At 38.9% G+C, this 20,010-nt stretch overlaps 1 protein-coding gene across 1 annotated transcript; it reads left to right on the forward strand.

Annotated features, from left to right (window-relative positions):
- Positions 1-3,416: 3,416 nt before the first annotated feature.
- On the forward strand, positions 3,417-19,748 carry LOC311506369 (nuclear GTPase SLIP-GC-like). Its single transcript, XM_084570302.1, has 23 exons — positions 3,417-3,489; positions 3,579-3,660; positions 3,924-4,036; positions 4,182-4,226; positions 4,334-4,372; positions 4,804-4,828; positions 4,970-5,047; positions 5,260-5,353; positions 6,939-7,155; positions 7,290-7,541; positions 7,985-8,191; positions 8,306-8,481; positions 14,268-14,361; positions 14,446-14,533; positions 14,619-14,740; positions 15,076-15,246; positions 15,321-15,487; positions 15,644-15,761; positions 15,993-16,101; positions 16,213-16,346; positions 16,665-16,746; positions 16,841-16,918; positions 17,128-19,748. Exons 2-22 carry the CDS (start codon positions 3,594-3,596, stop codon positions 16,912-16,914), a joined length of 2,472 nt encoding a protein of 823 aa, XP_084426428.1. The 5' UTR covers positions 3,417-3,489; positions 3,579-3,593; the 3' UTR covers positions 16,915-16,918; positions 17,128-19,748.
- Positions 19,749-20,010: the final 262 nt, after the last annotated feature.

Here is a 20,010-nt window from a genome sequence, read left to right on the forward strand (position 1 = left end):
GAGTGTATCACTGATTGTCTTCTGTGCTCACCTTGCCTTCAACTTTAGACTAGTTACACAAAGACTTGTATGACAATGACACAACTAAATGTATAACCTATGCAAAATCCATTATTTAAATCTATGGTTGTATTTAGAATGTTCTCTCATCTGTTCTTCTGCCTTCACAAGGTCATTGCACTGAGGATGTTGTGAGAAACAAGTGAAAAGGGACTGATAGCACTCACATCACCATGGAAACTACATACCAAAATTATCTGTATAAAAGCTGTGTGAGTATGAGGTAGCCAGAGGAGCTTCTCTCCAGAGACAACCTGTAATTATTAGATTATTAGAGCAGGACAGTGCAGTTGAACATATACCTGCTGGCAGACTAATCTTCCACTACTATTATGGTTCACTGGAAGAATTCAGTGGGATAGTACTAAGGTACAACCCTTGCTCAAGGGCCCATACAATTCATGACATGTTCCTGAACTGTAGCTCTACAGTTAAAATGATCATGTTCACTCTTGTTTTGTGGAAAAATAATACAGACGGTGGTAAGAGGTGGAGAAAATAAGAGGATAGCATGAAGTGGAGACATTTTTGTGCATAAATGAAAAACAAAGTAGCTGACAGTAACTGCAATGCACTACATCCACAAGTGAATATATTATGGAAATACAAAGTTAATCAGGTAGATCAGTGGTTCCCAAACTTTTCAAAGCCCGTACCCCTTCAGACATTTGACCTCCAGCCATGTACCCCCTACTCTCACGTACTTGTAGCACCTAGAAAAAGAAATGTCTGTGAGACATTCTTCTGCTACCCCCACCACCCACATTTAGCATGCATAACATACAAATAAAATCTCTTAAAGTGAATTATTTCTCACAAAATAGATTTATTTACCAGCATTTTCAGTGAGCAGCAGCAGTTCACTTTTGAAAAAAGAAATCTACCAAACACTTCTACATTTGTGGGCTGACTGGTGGTAGCAGTTGAGGTCTCTCTGGAAGGGCAATCTATCCGTTTTAGCCATTTATCCATTTTTGGCGGTTAGCCGGGCAACCTAGTTTACCTCAGACTGATGACGTGATAGCTCAAATGACAGAGTTATTAGAATTGTTGACGACATCATTTATTTTTGAATCGAGAAAAATTGGTGCACTGCACCTGATTTTGCTTTTTGTTTCTGTTCTGTCCTTTATGCATGTGGTGCATGTGTTGACAGGCAGCTAAATACTTTGGTGCAGTGGTTAAGACCAGCTTTTTTCACCTTAGGCATTTGGCAAAAGTTAAGCCCTTCCTTTCACATCAGCACTTTGAGACAGTAATCCATGCCTTCATCACATCCCGGCTGGATTACTGTAACACACTTTATTTAGGGTCAGCCAGTCGTCCCTTGCACGTCTCCAGTTAGTCCAAAATGCAGCTGCCCGCCTCTTAACTGGAGGACGTAAGAGGGAGTACATAACTCCCATTCTGGCCTCCCGCCTGTGCACTTTAGAGTTCATTTTAAGATTCTTTCATTTGCTTTTAAATCTTTAAATGGTCTAGCTCCATCTTACCTCTCCGAGCCTTACCAGCCTTTTCCAGACTTACACTTCTGCTCGATGTCTCAGGTCAGCTGATCAGCTGCTCCTAGAGGTGCCAAGGTCTAAACGGAAGCTCAGAGGGGACAGAGCTTTCTCTGTTGCTGCTCCCAAATTATGGAATGACCTACCACTCCACATCAGGCAAGCGCGCTCACTGTCCATTTTTAAAACTTGTCTTAAAACCCATTTTATTCCTTGGCCTTTGACCCAGCAGGAGACCCTGTTTTTCCGCTTTTGTTTAGTGCTTTTATTGTTTTTATTGTTTTTATTGCTTTTAGTGTTTTATTGTTTTTAGTGTTTTATTGTTTTTTACGATTTTTATTGTTTTTTAATAGTTTGCCTCACCAATGCAGCACTTTGTTTCAGCTGTGGTTGTTATTAAAGTGCTTTATAAAGTTGAGTTGAGTTGAGTTGAGTTTACTCCAGTGAAGACTCCTTATAGTTTTGCCATGTTTATTCTTACTGAAGCAAACGTGAAACTAAAAGGAAAATAATAAAATAATTATCAAATCATAATGTATTAGTATATTAATCTAATAAAGGAAAAATTCCTTTAAACCATATAAATTGTTATATTTACCACATTCAGGACAAAAAAAAGAAGAAAAGACAACTAGAAACAGGACATTTGGCCAAAAGGGGCAGCTTAAATAGCATTGGTCATTAGCTCCTGTGTTACTAGGATGTTCAACCTGAACATGCAGACAGCACACATGTGTGTACATTTACATGGCAGTTAAAAACAGAAACTCAATTAATCTAGGCATTCTTAAACAGCCCCATCTAACCATAACCTTCCAAAGCTGTTTAATTAAGGTAAAAATTATCCATGAAGCAAATATCCTGAATAGTTCCTCGACTTTAATAAGCAGCTATAGTAAAAAAAAACTAATAAGTGATGAAGTGATTACCTGATCGCAGGCCTCCTTTTCCAGCACCTTTGACGTGCGCATGCAATCGCAGCATTCGCGAGCATTAGCCTCATCCATCTCATCCATTCATAGATTATCAATCTCTTCTATATACAGTCTGTTACTAATGTGCAGCGAGTTTTATCACTTCTCTGCGTGAGCAATGTCATGTGTGGCATTTGAAATGTGTGACTTGAGAGCCCTAACGATAGCATGGCTAATGGCTAATAAAACAGAGAGCTAGCAATGCAACAAAACGTGCCTCTAATTAGCATACAACATCAATACACCGCTAAAATATCGGCACATGAGAGCAAACGTAGACAAACAAATCAATAATACAAATCGACGTTGCAACTCTAACAAAATACACCGGTGTGTCTGATAAAGACATGAGCTGCCAGTGTGTAGCCTATAATATGTTCTCCTTCCTGGATAAAGTTTGACAACCATTAACTGCCACACTAAACCCAGCAGTAGGTGGCAGTAATGCACTTTCAGTATCCTCAAACAATGAAATGAAATACATAAAATGCTTTTTTAGGACTCAAACATGAAATCTCATAAACTAAAACAGAACAGTTTCCTCCATCACAAAACTGAAAGTCAAAATTCCTTCATGGGGTAATTCATTAACTGTTGTTGCTTGTCCTCACCATACTCACTAACGTTCTTATCAAACAAGGCACATCCATCTGCCCTACAGTAACCTCAGCACTCCCACACCCATTTGTTCCTTTGTTCACCATTTCCTGATCAGTCTCTATATGAACAGGTATGATTCCGCTTACTCTCTGTCAGAGGGTGTATTGTGCCTTTTTAGCCTTGGTTTTATAGTTCGATACATTTTTTGGTAACTGTATGATTTTGCTGTATTGATTTTGACTGCTTCTTATTAGACTTTTCCTTCATCCACCTCTCTTCTAGCCTGATTATTCTACCTTCCTGTTGAATTCAGTCCTCTCCAACGTACCTTGTACTCTTGTCGTAAATAACAGGTAAGCTGTTTGAACTTTTAAACTGTATGAATCACTGTGTAAAATGGCATCTGTTGTGACTGATTAGAACATTACAATGTATTTTTCAGTTTCCGTTACTGGCCATGGATGATTTTGTTTGTAACAAACTAGCTGAATGGGGTCTGAGCGAATGGATCGATAGATTTAAAGGTAAAGTATTAGCACTCATACTTGTGGGACATTTCTCATCTGTGTACAGAGAGTATAAAAGCACTTACAGTAAAACATCTGCATTTCACACAAAACAAGAAAAGACATGTGCTTTGATGAATCGAAACAGAAAATATAAATGCAAGAGAATGAACATACATTCAACTCATACAACCACTCTTTAATTAAATTCAGTGCAGCTGAAGAAAAAAAATATTGTTTCTGCACATCTAAGTTGAACTAAATATTTATTTTTATAACAGATGAATACATCGATGAGGAAAGTTTCTATTGTCTTGATATTCAAGAACTTAAACACTTGCTCCCGAAGGCTGGGCCACGAGCAAAATTTAAGAAGAGATTCAAGCTATTAAAGGTAATGTTGTGAAGACACTTTGCACATTTGGCCTCTCTTATGTGGTTGCATGTTGGTGCAAGTGAAGAAACGGTAGATAAAATTGATATCCACAAATAAAAGATCATGATATATAACAGACATGTTGATATTTACTTGTCATTAGGGAGAACGAAAGACAACTCAGGAAAGAAATGATGTTTCTGTTCAAGTAAGTTAAATACAGTTTCATGCTGATTATATATGATCTATGATAGAGATTATATTGTCAGTGTCTACTCAAAGTTTTGCATGACCTTGAACTTATTTTATCTGCAGTGTAAACAGGAGCATGAAGAAGAAGCTGAGTTGCCTCAGGTAAGGGTGACAGTGATTTTATAGACATAAGACAGTGGTTCCCAAAGTGGGGGGCGCGACTCCTCGGGGGGGATGGGATGGGATGGGAGGGACAATTGATTCCCGTCTCACCCTCTAGATGGAATGAATAAAGGACATTGCTAGCGATGAGATGGACAAGTGGACAAGACGGGCTCTCACACAAACGCAAACCTGTTACACTGAACATAATTACACAGTAAAGTTTACTTTTATTTGTTCAAAAAAGGTTGTGGTTTGTGTTAATAACAATGTGTAAAATAAAAAACAACATTTTTGAAGATTTTCTTATGTACCAAAGGGTGGCCCAGCAGAGAAAGTTTGGGAACCAATGACAGTTGTGTGAATAAAAAATTTCTTGTACAACCAAGTATTATTTCTTGAGTCGATCATTTGTTTCTGTTCATTCTCAGGTTTTGCCATCTACAAGTGTCAAAGGTGAGATACACAGATCTACAAATCTCACTGATTCATTTCAATAGTTTATGTGCATACTGTATATAATATGTTTAGGCTTTCCAGGCAGCATTAATAACAATAATAATCAGACAACTCCTTTTTTTTTTTTTTTTTTTTAAGCAAAGAGAAAGCTGGACCTTCATGGCGAGTCAAGCAGGTGGGAATCACCAGCTAAACGACAACGTGACACATACTCGGGTATTAACACTACTTTCTCTCTGTTCATTTTCACACAAGTTTCCCTAAATGTCTGTGAAGGTTCTCAGTCATCCAGGTCACGATATAGCCAAAAAAGGTTTAAAAAAGGCAACTGAGCTTGTAGAGACCAGTTGCCTTTTTTAAACCTTTTTTGAAAGTTTCCCTAAGTATATGGGTCCTTGCTAAACAGTTCTTTACGTTTACTCCGACAGAAGCAATCATACTGTCTGAAGTGAAGAAAATAATGGGATATGTCCATTCGAGACTACACAACCAAGACAACCCAAAGCTGAATACTTTCCTGAAGTGAGTATAGTGATGTTTTCCATAGTCTGTGAAACTGTAACATAGTCAGAAGTGAAAGCAGTCCCAGACAACACAAAGAAACCTCACAGTTTATTATTTCATTCACACCCATTCACCACAGTTTGCAAAGTGCAGTATGACTGTTTAAAACATCCCAAGCTAATTACAAATTTATTAAACTGCAGTTTACAGAGAACAATCTAATTTGTAGGATGGTCCTTGGAATTAGCCCCAGACATTTACTATAGTAACTTAAACTGATGATAAGATACCCTCTTGAGTCATTAAAGGGGAACTACTGTTTTTTACAACCTGGACCTTATTTCTGGCATAAAATATGATCGTTTACTCACCCATATGACTTTTGTAATTTGTAGTCATTCGGGAATAATTAGATCAGCACAGGGCTGGGCAATATGGCTGAAAAATGTATCACGATATCAGTTGATATCGGTAATTATTGATTCGTTTTTTAACCTATTCTACCCAGACTTCTCAACTGTGCTGAGCGGGAACATGTCCTTCACTAAATGATACACCACTGCATCCTTATTTCTTCATATCACTTTGATGTTTTGTCGTATGGCACTGCTGCCGTGTACCTCTTGATCAGAGGTTGTGCTAGACTTTTTTGTTGTCTGTCATTTTGACTGACAGGGTCATACAAATCCCTTCATAACCCATTTTTACCCGTCACTTTAATTATTTTGAAATGATAACAATGACATATTCAATAGCATTTGATTTTCATTCATTTTTAATTAATATTCAGTAGCGGTGGAAAAAAGATTCAGCTCATATAACCGGCCATCAAAGACGACTCAAGAATCATGAATCTAGACGTCTATTTAACCGGCTCAGTTGAGTCCTACCATGTTTGATTGATATATAATCAATAAACGGCACCATTCAAACATCTTACGTCTCACTCGGCAGAGAAACAAAACGTACTACCCGACTTGACCACTAGCAAACTAAGGCACTCAGACACTCACTCACTTATGCATAATACGCAGTGGAACAAAACTTACCCTGCTATCGCGATAGATATCGTTATCATTTTTTCACTCAGGCCTAGATCAGCGTACATCCATATAGTGGGAGTGACTGGGGCACCGAAATGCAGTCTCTAAATAACGCATTATCTGCCGCGAAACTCGTTCATTTCACCAATATTTTGTTTTGATACGCTAGTGCTATTCCCCGTTGAGTTGGGAGTTACCTGTTATCATCATCCGGGGTCTGTAGACTGACCTACAGACCCCGGATGATGTCTTCTGACCTGGATGATGTCATCTCTGAGCGCCGCGCCCACCCGCAATGGTCGGCTTGTTTACCTGTAATTTGCTACTATTTTTTTGCAACATGGCTGAATATTTCTCCAATTCTGAGGTTGTGGACGACCATAGGACCATGAATTTTAATTTAAGCATGATAATCAACATACAGTATGTTGCAGTTATGTAGCATTTATAGGTCTATATTAGTATTTATAATGCCAAACTGCATAAATTTGATTTCTGTTTATCTCATGGATATGACTGTGAAACTCAATAGCCCTAACCCTTAAACTTTTGTACAACAGGACAAAAATTAATGATTTGGAGACAGACAAGAGGGAGTTGGTCGGTGTCTTTGGTAAAAGTGGGGCTGGAAAGAGCTCTCTGATAAATGCCATCATTGGAGAGAAGGATCTTCTGCCAACAGGAAGTATCAGTGCATGTACCACGGTCATGATTAAAGTCGAGGCTAACATGCACAACTCAAAGTATGAGGCAGACATTGAGTTCATTACAAAAGAGGTAAAATGAATATATATATATAAATATATTTATTCTTATTTGAAGCTAACTGCGGTTAAATTGTAGCTACAAAATGCTACTGGTTACACTGCATGTCATTTAAAACTAAAGATGTAATAACTTTGGTCTTTCAGGAGTGGAAAGAGGAATTGTGGTCCTTGGATCAGTTGCGTGGGGATAATGCAAATCAGGGAAAGGATGATGATGATGATGATGATGATGATGACGACGATGACGATGATAGTTATGACTTTGACGAAAAGCTGTCTGCGGTATATAGAGAAGAATATAAAAACAAGACTTCTGAAGAACTCATGGACAACAAATATTTCAAAGAAATTCCAGAGTTTCTTCATTCCAGCAGAAAGACTTTCACATGCCAATCAGTAAGAGAAAACAAATTAATGGAAATAATTCTTGCCAGTTTGATGCCATGAAATGTTATATTTTACAATTATTGTTCTTATACAGTGGTACAGCACCATATCCAATTTACCCTTCATAGGAAAACCTTTCTCTTTCTGTAAATGCATTTATATGTAATCAAGTCTGACTGAGATACATTGGCAGGGCTCTCAGTGTTACTTTATTCTCAGTTGGTCATATCTACTGGTTAGATGGGTTGGAAAATTAAATTTTCAGCATTTGATTCCATTTTGGTTTTACTATTTAGAACTTATGGATTTAATTTTACCTTTCACTGGCAGTATTTCTCAGTTGCTCTTCCAACTTATCATATTCTGCTTGATTTCTTTAATGCATTGTGAAAGTGAAATTCTTGCATTAATTTACTTTTGTTGTTGTTTGTTTGTTTGTTTGTTTGTTACAGGCTAAAGAGCTATCTACAAAACTGGTCAAATACACAAGAAGTGAGTCAGGGGAAGGAGAAGGTAAAGAACCAAAGAGGTTGTACTGGCCACTAGTGAAGTGTGTGACTGTCAGGGTGCCAGAGAATGAGTTTCTCCAACATGTCACACTTGTGGACCTTCCTGGAAATGGAGACTGTAACAAGAGCAGAGATAAAATGTGGAAGGAGGTAATTTATTCACATGTAGAGCGTTGTGTTATCAGCAATGTCAACTTAAACTTAAAAAAAAAAAAGCATTCATGATCAGTTATTCATAACTAACATGCTACTACATCCTTCCAGATTGTTGGCAATTGTTCCACTGTGTGGATTGTGACTGATATTACACGAGCAGCATCAGAAAAAGAACCGTGGGAGATCCTGAAAAATGCCAGTAGCATCATGGGAAACGGAGGGGAGTGTCAGCAGATTCACTTCATCTGCACCAAGTCTGATAATATTGGAGATTCAAGAAATTAGTAAGTAAATTAAAAGGCCAAACTGATCATCATTAACACAACACGATACATTTAATGCATTTATGACTCACCTTATGGCGTTTATGACCCCCGGTTCCATTACCATAATTCCTCATGGCTAAACCCAATCACTAAAAGGCCACAACAAAAACACCTTCAGGGATCCAGACTTTCACTGAATCCTAAAATAACTGTCTAACTTTGTCTCTGTTTTCTCAATAATCATTACCACGACAGATCTTTCTAAGTAACTCACTGACCTGTAAGATAAAGATAAATAACATAAAAGAGTCACTATTCATTAATGGTTACAAGGTATTTTTTAAGATGTATTTAATTATCTATTTATGCTTGCATTGCAGTAAAATAGAAATTTACTATTAAATGAACAGCATCAAATTATATTCATTCAATTTTTTTTCTTACTTATGGTTGCTCAAGTTATTTTAGTACGCTATATTGCCAAAGGTATTCACTCACCCATCTAAATAACTGAATTCCGGTGTTCCAATCACTACCATGGTCACAGGTGTTTAAAATCCAGCACCTAGGCATGCAGACTGCTTCTACAAACATTTGTGAAAGAATGGGTCGCTCTCAGGAGCTCAATGAATTCCAGCGTGGTACTGTGATAGGATGCCACCTGTGCAACAAGTCCAGTCGTGAAATTTCCACACTACTAAATATTCCACAGTCAATTGTCAGTGGTATTGTAACAAAGTGGAAGCGATTGGGAACAACAGCAGACGTAAAATGACAGAGCGGGGTCCATAGGCGCCGAAACCGTGGGTGCTCCGGTGCTCGAGCACCCACGGAAAATACTGAGCACCCACGTGTGCCAGACCATAGACTTAAAGCAGCACTAAAGAAGTTTTCCTCTTCCGTCCCCCTACTGGTTGGAAGTGTAATTGTCCATTACTTCCGTCGTAAATAAGTAAGCCGACTGCATCCTACTGTCGCAGGCACGTTATTTGTTTATGCAGAACCGGCTTTGGAAACAATCAACGATATCGAAGGATGTCCAGTGACAAGGTAGAGTAGGTTGCATGATTTTACGAAAGTATGATGTATTGCAACTGTGGCGAGGATAAGGTGAAAACAAAAGAGAAATTAAACCGATAACCAAATTAGAGAAAGAAACCGACAACGCCACCCTGGGAATTTCGCCCAGAGAATTAGTCTGGAAAGCACACAGGTAAGTTTACTCAGTAAGGCATGAGACGTGGTTCAGGTACTTATAGAAAACCGTACAACTTTATTGTTAAGGGACTTGTTTAAAATATTTCAGTTTCATTCATACCAAAGGAAATCAAAAATAAGGAAATCAAACAAAAAGGGGCTGGAGCTGAGTGTATGGACAGGGGCTTGGTGCAGGGGGGGAATCAACAAAAGGAAAAACGCAACTCAAAAACACCCGAAATTCGTGACACACACTCAGTGAAGTGAAGCCCGCTTCCCCAGACACAGCAGACAGGGATACCACCACCCGGGCACCAGCACCGCCACCACCAGTCTCCAGCAACTAAAAACAGAAATAAACAGATTAATAAACCAATCACAAAACAAAAAGGGCAAATAATCTTAACCAATATCAACAGAGCCTACTTTAAGAAATGGAAAATAAACTAAAGAAAACAAAACCACTTTAAATAAGTAATCAATTCAAAATAACCAAATAACTTAAATAACCCAACACTTAAACACACACGCACACATGGGGGCCAGGCCCCAGTTAAAACACCCAGGCTTGAGTTGGACGAAGTTGTTCTGGGGCATGGGCCGCAGACGTCAGGCCGCGGTGACCGCCAGGTGAGGCCGAGCAGAGCGGAGCAGCCACGCAATCAAGCAGCGTGGAGACCGTCCCACACAAGCAGCGTCGAGACCAAGCACAGTAAAACAATTAAAAGTCCAGGCAGAACAGAGCAAAGCAGCAGAGTCTCAAAAGTTTAGCACAGGACAAAGCAGCAGCGTCCCCAATCAGCTGATCGCACGTTACACCTAATAACAAAAAAAACATACCATTAGCGTCCCTACGTTTAACGGTAATTATGGTGGTTGGTTGCTAACACACATACCCGTTTGATGATACACCCATTCGCACAGGAGGAGGGAGGGAGAAGAAGACCGGCACTACTGGCATTTACCTGTGACCACACTAGCGTTAGCCCTCAGACAGCATCAACACTGACGAGAAAGGGAGGACACTTACCACGTACAAACCACGCCGCACATACGGGGCACACGGAGCAGCTGCCCTACAAATGAAGACAAACGCCGTGAGCACAGAAAGGGACCGAGCGACCAGTGTGGTGAAGCAGCGGGCAACCATACCTGTCGGGCCTACCTATGAGCCGGAAGTGACGCACCAGTGACGACAGAGGCGCAAGAGGAATAGCCAGTGAAGGGTGGCGGCTTTTATACTGGCCCCCCAGTGGCACTAAATGCACATAGCAGCACTAAATGACAGCTAGCATATGTCTGCTGCTACACAACATTAGAATGAAGTAAAACAAAATAATGACATTGCTTGCTATTTTTATTTCTGTGTGAAACTGTAAATTTGAAACGGCAGATTAGCAATAGCCAGATAGGTTTACATAAGGATGAAAAATAAAGAAACGTATTGCCTAACAGTTTAGCATGTAATAGCCATTTGCATTGTCTGTGAAAATCTTGTGAATGTTGTTGAAAAAAGTTTCAGAGACCGTTGTGAACTAAGAATCAACAACTTTGGGAACGATCAAACATTTGGGGTTATTTTGGCAGTTATTGTCTTAGCTTGCAGTGATAGTTACAGCGATATTTAGCTTAGCGATAGTTACATACAATAGCGAACACCTTAGCTAACATGAGCCATAGCGATAGTTACATATTAGCACAATAGCTAACGCCTTAGCCAAGATGAGCCGAAAAAATAATTGACAATGTATTGTACACCGATGCACACTGTTTGAAAAAAATATTACCGGTATTACTTACAAGTCCAGCAGCAGCAAAGCCAAGTCGCCATCGAGTATGAGCCGGTCCGATATTCACTCCCGTTTTAGCTCTTTCTTTATCATGCTCTCGTTTTCTTTTCTTCGCCTCATCGGACAATACACTCCTCCTTTTCTTTGCAGGCTCTTGTCATGACGACAATTTAAAAACTATCTAGCTGGTATCTTCCACACACCTGCTGAGTGTTCTCTCACTGATCTGATTCACTCTCTCACTGATTTGAGCCTCAACCTACCGGATTTTGTAGCCGCGTTGCCGTAAAGCAGGTCAAATTTGTAGTCTTTTTAGAACTACAAAAACGCTACCCGACGAAGCAAAGTTACATAGTGCGGTTACAGCCAATAGAGGGCCGCAAAGCGAATACAGAATTGGCTTTCACCCGGTTTTGAGGTGATAAATCACTGAAACTATTTTTGAAACATTATTTTAAGGTACTAAAAACTCTTTAGTGTTGCTTTAATAGATGTTTGATGTTTGATGTTTGACTATGATCTATTCTGTCTATGTACCAGACTGCCAGTAGGCTATATTCATTTAAAATTAAACAATGCAGTTGGTGTTAAATTTAGCGTCTGATTGGTTATGTCGCTTTCAGCCCCTGCTCATATCCTATCCACCAATCACAGCAACTCTCGAATGAAAACGTGCCTCTTTAGTGACCCCCCTCCATCCCCGCCCCTAGGCTATAGTACAGTGCGTGCGTGAGCATTAGGTAGGCTAATCCGAGTGAGACTAAAATGGACAGATTTGTCATTAAAAAAGCAAAACCATCTAATGATGCAAGTGATCTTCGATCTGATCGATACTGATCGCGTTTAGTTCAACCTTTCATCTCCAATCCTATCTGTATTTTTGAAGAGTGGGCTGTCCTGAAAAATAGCCGACTTTACGGCTTTAGTATCGAGTCTATATGCGTGTGTGTTCGCGTCGGTCGCTGTCCATTTGCTAAGGTTCTGAAATGCGAAACGGCTGTTTTGTTTTTTTTTGTTTTGTTTTGTTTTGGTTTTTTTAAAGGGCGTGCGCTCATGAGCACCCACGGAGGAAAACATAAATCGGCGCCTATGGCGGGGTCAGCAGATGCTGAGGTGCATAGTGTGCAGAGGTCGCCAAATTTCAGTCAATCACTACAGACCTCGGGCGGCACAGTGGCGAGGTGGTTAACACTAATGCCTCACAGCGAAAAGGTCCCGGGTTTGAATCCATGGGCCGACTGGGTCTTTTTTGTGTGGAGTTTGCATGTTCTGTGTGTGGGTTCTCTCTGGGTACTCCGGCTTCCTCCCACCATCCAAAGACATGCTCATTAGGTTAATTGGTGATTCTAAATTGGCCGTAGGTGTGAGTGTTTGTGTGAATGGTTGTCTGTCTCTCTGTGTTGGCCCTGCGATAGACAGCTCAATGACAGCTGGGATAGGCTCCAGCAGACCCCCGCGACCCTTAACAGGAATAAGTGGGTACAGAAGATGAATGGATGAATGGATGAACTACAGACCTCCAAACTTCATGTGGCCTTCAGATTAACTCAAGAACAGTATGTAGAGAGCTTCATGGTGTAGAGAGTTTCATGGAGTGGGTTTCCATGACAGAGCAGCGGCATCCAAGCCATATATCACCAAGCGCAATGCAAAGCGTCAGATGCAGTGGTGTAAAGCACACCGCCACTGGACTCAGTGGAGACATGTTCTCAGGAGTGATGAATCACGCTTCTCCGTCTGGCAATCTGATGGACGATGGGTTTGGTGGTTGCCAGGTGAATGGTGCTTCTCTGACTGTGCCAAGTGTGGGGTTGTTTTTCAGGAGATGGACTTAGCACCTTAGTTCCAGTGAAAGGAACTCTGAATGCTTCAGCATACCAAGAGATTTTGGACAATTCCATGTTACCAACTTTGTGGGAAAATTTGGGGATGGCCCCTTCCAGTTCCAACATGACCAGTGCACAAAGCAAGGTCCTGACCTCAACCCGATAGAACACTTTTGGGATGAATCAGAGCGAAGACTGCAAGCCAGGCCTTCTCATCTAACATCAGTGAATGACCTCACAAATGTGATTCTAGAAGAATGGTCAAAACTTCCCATAAACACAATCCTAAACCTTGTGGAAAGCCTTCCCAGAAGAGCTGAAGCTGTTATAGCTGCAGAGGGTGGGCCGACGTCATATTACACCCTATGGATTAAGAATTGGATGTCACTTAAGTTCATATGCATGTAAAGGCAGATGAGCGTATACTTTTGACAATATAGTGTATGTTTCGTGAAATATATTGAATTGGTTTACCGTTAATGATACTATACAGTGGCGAGGTGGTTAGCATTGATGCCTCACAGCGAGAAGGTCCTGGGTTCGAATCCATGGGCCAACTGAGCCTTTCTGTGTGGAGTTTGCATGTTCTCCCTATGTCTTCTCTTCGGGTACTCCGGCTTTCTCCCACTGTCCAAAGACATGCTCATTGGGTTAATTTTATGATTCTAAATTGGCCGTAGGTGTGAATGTCAGTGTGAATGGTTGTCTCTCTCTCTGTGTTATCCCTGTGATAGACTGGCGACCTGTCCAGGGTGTACCCTGCCTCTCACCCAATGACAGCTGGGATAGGCTCCAGCAGACCACGCGACCCTTAACAGGAATAAGCGGTTACAGAAGATGAATGAATGAATGATACTATATATTGCAGAAATCATTCTTTTAAATGATCTGCTGATGGGGAGAAGTTTAACAAAAGATGTGTTGTTTAAATTTTATCAGCTCTGTAGATGTATCTGAGATGCCATTTTTTTCATATATCCTTTTCTTGTAGTTCAGCAGCTGATATTCATGCCCTTATACTGAAGAGAAACAAGCAAGCCAAGGAAGAAGTGATGAATAAATTCAACAAGCAAAACAAGATTAAGGTAATTTTTACAGCATATTTATATATCTAACAATGATTTTTTACAACTGCAAGCATCCCTTAAAATTAAAACCTCTTACCCCAGAAACACTTCAGTGACAACTGCTTTGAAGTGTTCACAGTGAGCTCCAGTGAGTTTCCAGAGGGACAATGTCTAAAGCCAGTTGAGACTGGTACGTCAACTCTCAATACATTAAGAGACTAAGTATAGATCAAACATAAAACTCTGCTTATTTATTTTATTATCATTTCTCACAGAAATACCCAAACTTCAGGATTTTTTGCAAAATCTCAATGACTGCCACTCAGAGACTTTAAACTATGTGTCTGGAGCTTATGGGATTCTCTCTTTGATTCAAGGAGCCCGCTGTAGAGAAGGGGTAAGATCAATAAAGCAAAGTTCATTCTCTGCTCCTGTCTTAACTGCCATTAGTGTTACAATTACAGAAAATAGTAATATTCGTATATCAAATAAGAAGTTTTTAGTGAATAACGCTTAGATGTCATGTAGACATGGTAAAGTCAGATCTACAGTATGTGGAGCTACATTTTAACTAAGTGTAAAGTTTGTAGAGATTGGTAGGAGCAACTATTTTGTTTAATATGTGATACTTGAAAGATGTTTTCTGTAAAAATCAACAGAATTTCATGAATAGAGAATAAGTAGCATTTGTACTTTTATCGCCTTAAATAATGTGTCATGTTTTAATTTCAGGCTAGCAGAACAGATGTGTGTGCAAACCTTGAAGGAAACATGAGCAATCAACTTGAACAAGTCAAAAAAACTATGGAAGAAGCTAACAAGGCTTTTGAAAAATGCCTCAGTGCGGGTGTTGAAAAATCCAAAAGTTCTTGTGAAAGAGAACTGAAGTCCTTCTTGACTTCTGTATGTATTGGAATTACGAACATTAAGTCAGTTTTGACGTGAATATGTATTAAAAAAAATCTTTTTTGTCTCAGAGAAAAAGTGGCCGTGGTTTTCACAGGATACTGAAATGTGTTGTTCAGAACAATGGCATCTACAAACCAAAAAAGAAACAAAGGAAAATAAGGCAAATAAATCTCAACATGAAGTTGTCTTCACACCTGACTAGCAGCATTGATGAGGAATTCATGAAGATCTTTCCGTAAGAACTGTTTAATGAGGACATAAAACTATTTGTTGACCCCAAAAGTACAGAACAGGAAAATTCTACAATAATCAAATTATATTGTATCATTTTAAAAAAAGGTTAACAAATGTGTTAATGGTTCCTTTCATGAAACATTTCAACATGTTTCAGAAATGACAGAAAATGTGAGCCATTCAACGGGGTCATCAGTAGGTTCTCACTCAACACAGGCGAGCTGATTCAGAAGTACAAAGATGTGGAACTGCAGCTGATATTTCTGCAGACAGAGGTAAAGAATGGAAATTAGAACAATCCTGTTCACTGGTTATTTACAGTACAAGCTTTTCTGTCACTTAAAACTTCTCTGAAACCCAAGTCTCTCCTCTTCAGGTAATAAACACACATATAACTGATGACAATAAAATACAAATAATAATGAAAAGGATGAACCTTATTTTTGTTATGTCGTTACTATTGTATTGGAAATGTAACTTTAAAAAAATATTTTTATTTCTGTTAGGAAGGAAAAATTAAGACAATAATAAAACAAATCATTCGCAACTATAAGAAAACCATCTACAACAGTCTGACAGAGACAATTGAGACGACCATGAAAGAGTGCTATGAAAGTAAGCCAATCATAATTACCTAGCAACATAACGGGTAATATTAATACATATATGCAACAAGACATTGTGTTTAAAAATTAAGTAATGAAACTATTTTCTGTTTTATTTTAGGAGCGGCTGGATTCAGAGGACAGCACACACTGAAAAACATGAAGGAGACCGTGGAGAACCATGTACACAATTCAAAGAACATCATGTTTGATCTGGCAAAAAATGTTATGTTGAGCCAATTAAACCAGCTGGAGGTTTGTCACATTTGATCATATAATGAGCTTGTAAAACATTTTGTGCTCTTGTTGTTGTGCACTTCTCCTTTTATCCACTATTCACATGAGACCTTCTTCTGTATTCAAGTGGAATATGTGTCATTGTTGGAAGTGTTTCAGCTACGACAGCAGAAACTTTTACATTTCACTAGTTATTGGACCCAGTATTCTCATTGATCTAAGGCGGAAAGACACAAAAGTCCAGCCCTCTAATTCATGTGTAATTTAATGAAGTCTGAAGCCAGTATTTAGTTCTTTGATGACTGATAACTAATACAGATATTGATGCTGAATTAGGAGTACATCTTGAACACACTGGAGACGACTATGAGGGAATCAATAGACCTCTCACTCAAGACAGATGACCACTCAATCCCAGGTAAAAGGAAAAGATCAAATAATTCATATAGTGCACCAAGAATAATGTATGAGATTTATAAATCAATGATATTCCAATATTGTTTGTTATTTAGATGTTTCAGATGAGCTTGAAATGGTGAAGCAACACTATGATGAACTGAGAGGCATCCCTTGTGAAGACAACTAAACAGGTAAATATTACATAACACATAACAATGAATAATGTTATTTCGTGATGGACCCAGCTTGTTGCACGGAATAAAAGACATATTCACAGATGAATTTTAACAAAGATGCTGCTTCAAACTGAGTCTTTAATAGACAAAGAGATATCGTGTCTTGGTGTTAACAGTTTTCCTCACATTTTTCATGAATCAAACCTTCATTTTTCAATATTAAGGTATGATTCCTGTGCTGTTCATGAGGAAAAAACAGCAGAGGCCTGGTCACTCACCGAACCCTGAGGTAATGCTGATCAAAGAGACAACGCCTCTGGATTAGGTCTCAGTAATTGTTTCTTCATGTTTCAGGTGTTGTTCTGATGTGTAGTTTGATTGTGTTTGTGAATTTTGTGAACCTTTTTTCCTCTCTGTCTGAAGTTAAATGAGACTAAACCTCTCCTGTTTTAGGTCAGTTAGGATTACCAAAATTATTTCTATTTTTTCTTTATTGTCATTTCAACACATGTTGGTACATGGGATGGAACGAAATTAGTTTCTCTGGTCCCGATTCAAGCCATAGCAGAAATATAAAATAGAAAAGTATAAATAGAAATAGAAATGTATAAATATAAATGTAAATATAAATTACTCATTTTGGTCAAAAGCTTGTAATTATAAATTTCATGGTCTTACTTTTCAGTAAGTAGTTATTTACGTTGAATATGCCAGTTTGAGCAATCACAACATTTAGTAAAGTTACCTTGAAAAGAAAAAAATATATCAGAGCTTTGACAGCTGCTGAACACACAAATGTTGCACTGAAACATCCAGTGGACCTTAAGGACCTTAAGTTTAGTCTCTCTTCTAATTAACCATGCATGCATTTTGCATACAGTTGAAACCAGAAGTTTACATACACTGTGTTAAAAGACACATAAACCTTTTTTCCTCACTGTCTGAAGTTAAATCAGACTAAACCTCTCCTGTTTTAGGTCAGATAGGATTACCAAATTTCTATTTGTGCCACAATAATGAGAGAGAGAATTTCTTAGAGAATTTTTTATTACTTTCTTAAAGTCAGAAGTTTTGCTTCTCGCAATAGTCTGCTGGAATTCTGGTCCATTCCTCCTGACAGAACTTGTGTAACTGAGTCAGGGTTGTAGGCCGCCTCGCTCGCACGCGCCTTTTCAGATCTGCCCACAAATTTTCTATGGGATTGAGATCAGGGCTTTGTGATGGCCACTCCAAAACACTGATTTTGTTGTCCTTAAGCCACTTTGTAACTACTTTGGCAGTATGCTTAGGGTCATTGTCCATTTGGAAGACCCATTTGTGCCAAAGCTTTAACTTCCTGGCTGATGTCTTGAGATGTTGCTTCAATATTTCCACATAATGTTCTTTCCTCATGATGCCATCTATTTTATGAAGTGCACCAGTTCCTCCTGTGGAACAGTACTTCTGTGCTGTACCGCTTTAAGCAGGAAGTCAGCTAGTCGCTGATCACATGACAATAACAACAAGGACGCCTCCTAGAAGACAAGTGACAGCTCAGTGGGTCTTCTTCTGTACCCGCTTATTCCTGTTAAGGGTCGGTTGCTCAGTGGGTCATTGCACTGAAATACAACCGATGTACTACTGCAATGCACACTCATCTAAAAAGGCATCCGCTAACGCTAACAGAGGAACGGTCCAAATCCTCCACAGTCAATTAATAACTTCACCAAACGTAACAGAGAGAAGGAGGCTACACATCAACAATTTGCTGATAACTTCCATTGTCTACAGTTGTTAGACCTTTAGCTGCTATACACGAAAAAGCTTCGGAAATATACCGAATATTTTTTTATCCTGGCTACATTATCCTCTCTTACAACACGCTGTGAAGTACTATTAAACGCTACTGACTGTGCCGATTTATATAGGCTATACATATCTGCAGCCAGTGTTGTGCATGAACAAGTTCATACTTTTGTGAACTGTGAACTGAACGCATAATAAGCAATCATAAAAAAGTTTTACGACAGCTGTCGGACAGTGTACGATTTACGGCAAACAGCATGGCTGGTGCAGCTGAAAAAGAAGCCATCTCCGCACCGCAAAAGCTGCTGATCCACACAAACATTTGAAGGAATTATTTGAAAAAAAGCAGTACAGATTCTGACGGGAAAAAATATCACGTTGTTCTGCAAAGTGTGATCGCCGGGTCTGAAAAAACAAGTCCGGACGTCCACCACATCACTGTTTAATTTGAATCACGTGGAGTTGAAAAAAAAAAAACAAAACAAAACAAAAAAAAAAAAAAGAAAAAAGAACGTGAACCGTTCATTCTGGAGTCTATGAACTAACGTAAAAAAAAAAGGTTAACTATGAACGTGAACTAATTCACTTTAATCTGTGGAAACTGAACTTGGAACTCTTGTTTGGTGTGAACTTGCACAACACTGTCTGCAGTGCACGGTATTGATAAGCTCATTTGTCAGACTGACGAGTTTATGGTGCTGATGTAGGCTGTGACCTGCAGTAGTTTGCTTCAGTTACCTTGCAAACTTCTGTAGCTTTGGTTGTGTGAAACGCTACAATATGTATTCAGGTCAAGAACATAGATTTCATTGTTGCAAAGCGTTACTTTCTACTGTTTTTATTTGTGACGTCATCGACTAGTCAGCTTCGACTCGACTTTCACCACATATTAGTCGACTTTAAAAAATCTGAAGTTGTTCAACCCCTAGTGGCTTCTTAGTGAAGACTTATATCATTCATTTATTTGTTATATAATTTTTGTTTTGATGTTGTGCCTTCATCACTAATTATGAATGTACACCGTATTTGATTTAACATGCTGTTCAATAATAAACCTTGAATGAAAGTGCAGTACTCTTTCTTTTGAAAATGGCATAAAATATACTCTGCTTTACGTTCTCCTTGACATCATTTTTGATTGTAAAATGGAAACAAATATGTTTCCAAACTTGATCTTTTTTACAATATATGCACGGTACATGATGTTACATATTTTTCCAGTCAATCTCATTCTAAATCAAATTAACCATAAATATACGTAGGCATAATATTGCATTAAGGATTCAAGGATTCAAGGATTCAAGGATTCTTTATTGTCATTT

This window comes from Chelon labrosus, assembly GCF_963514085.1.
Source record: "Chelon labrosus genome assembly, chromosome: 21".
Taxonomy (NCBI): domain Eukaryota; kingdom Metazoa; phylum Chordata; class Actinopteri; order Mugiliformes; family Mugilidae; genus Chelon; species Chelon labrosus.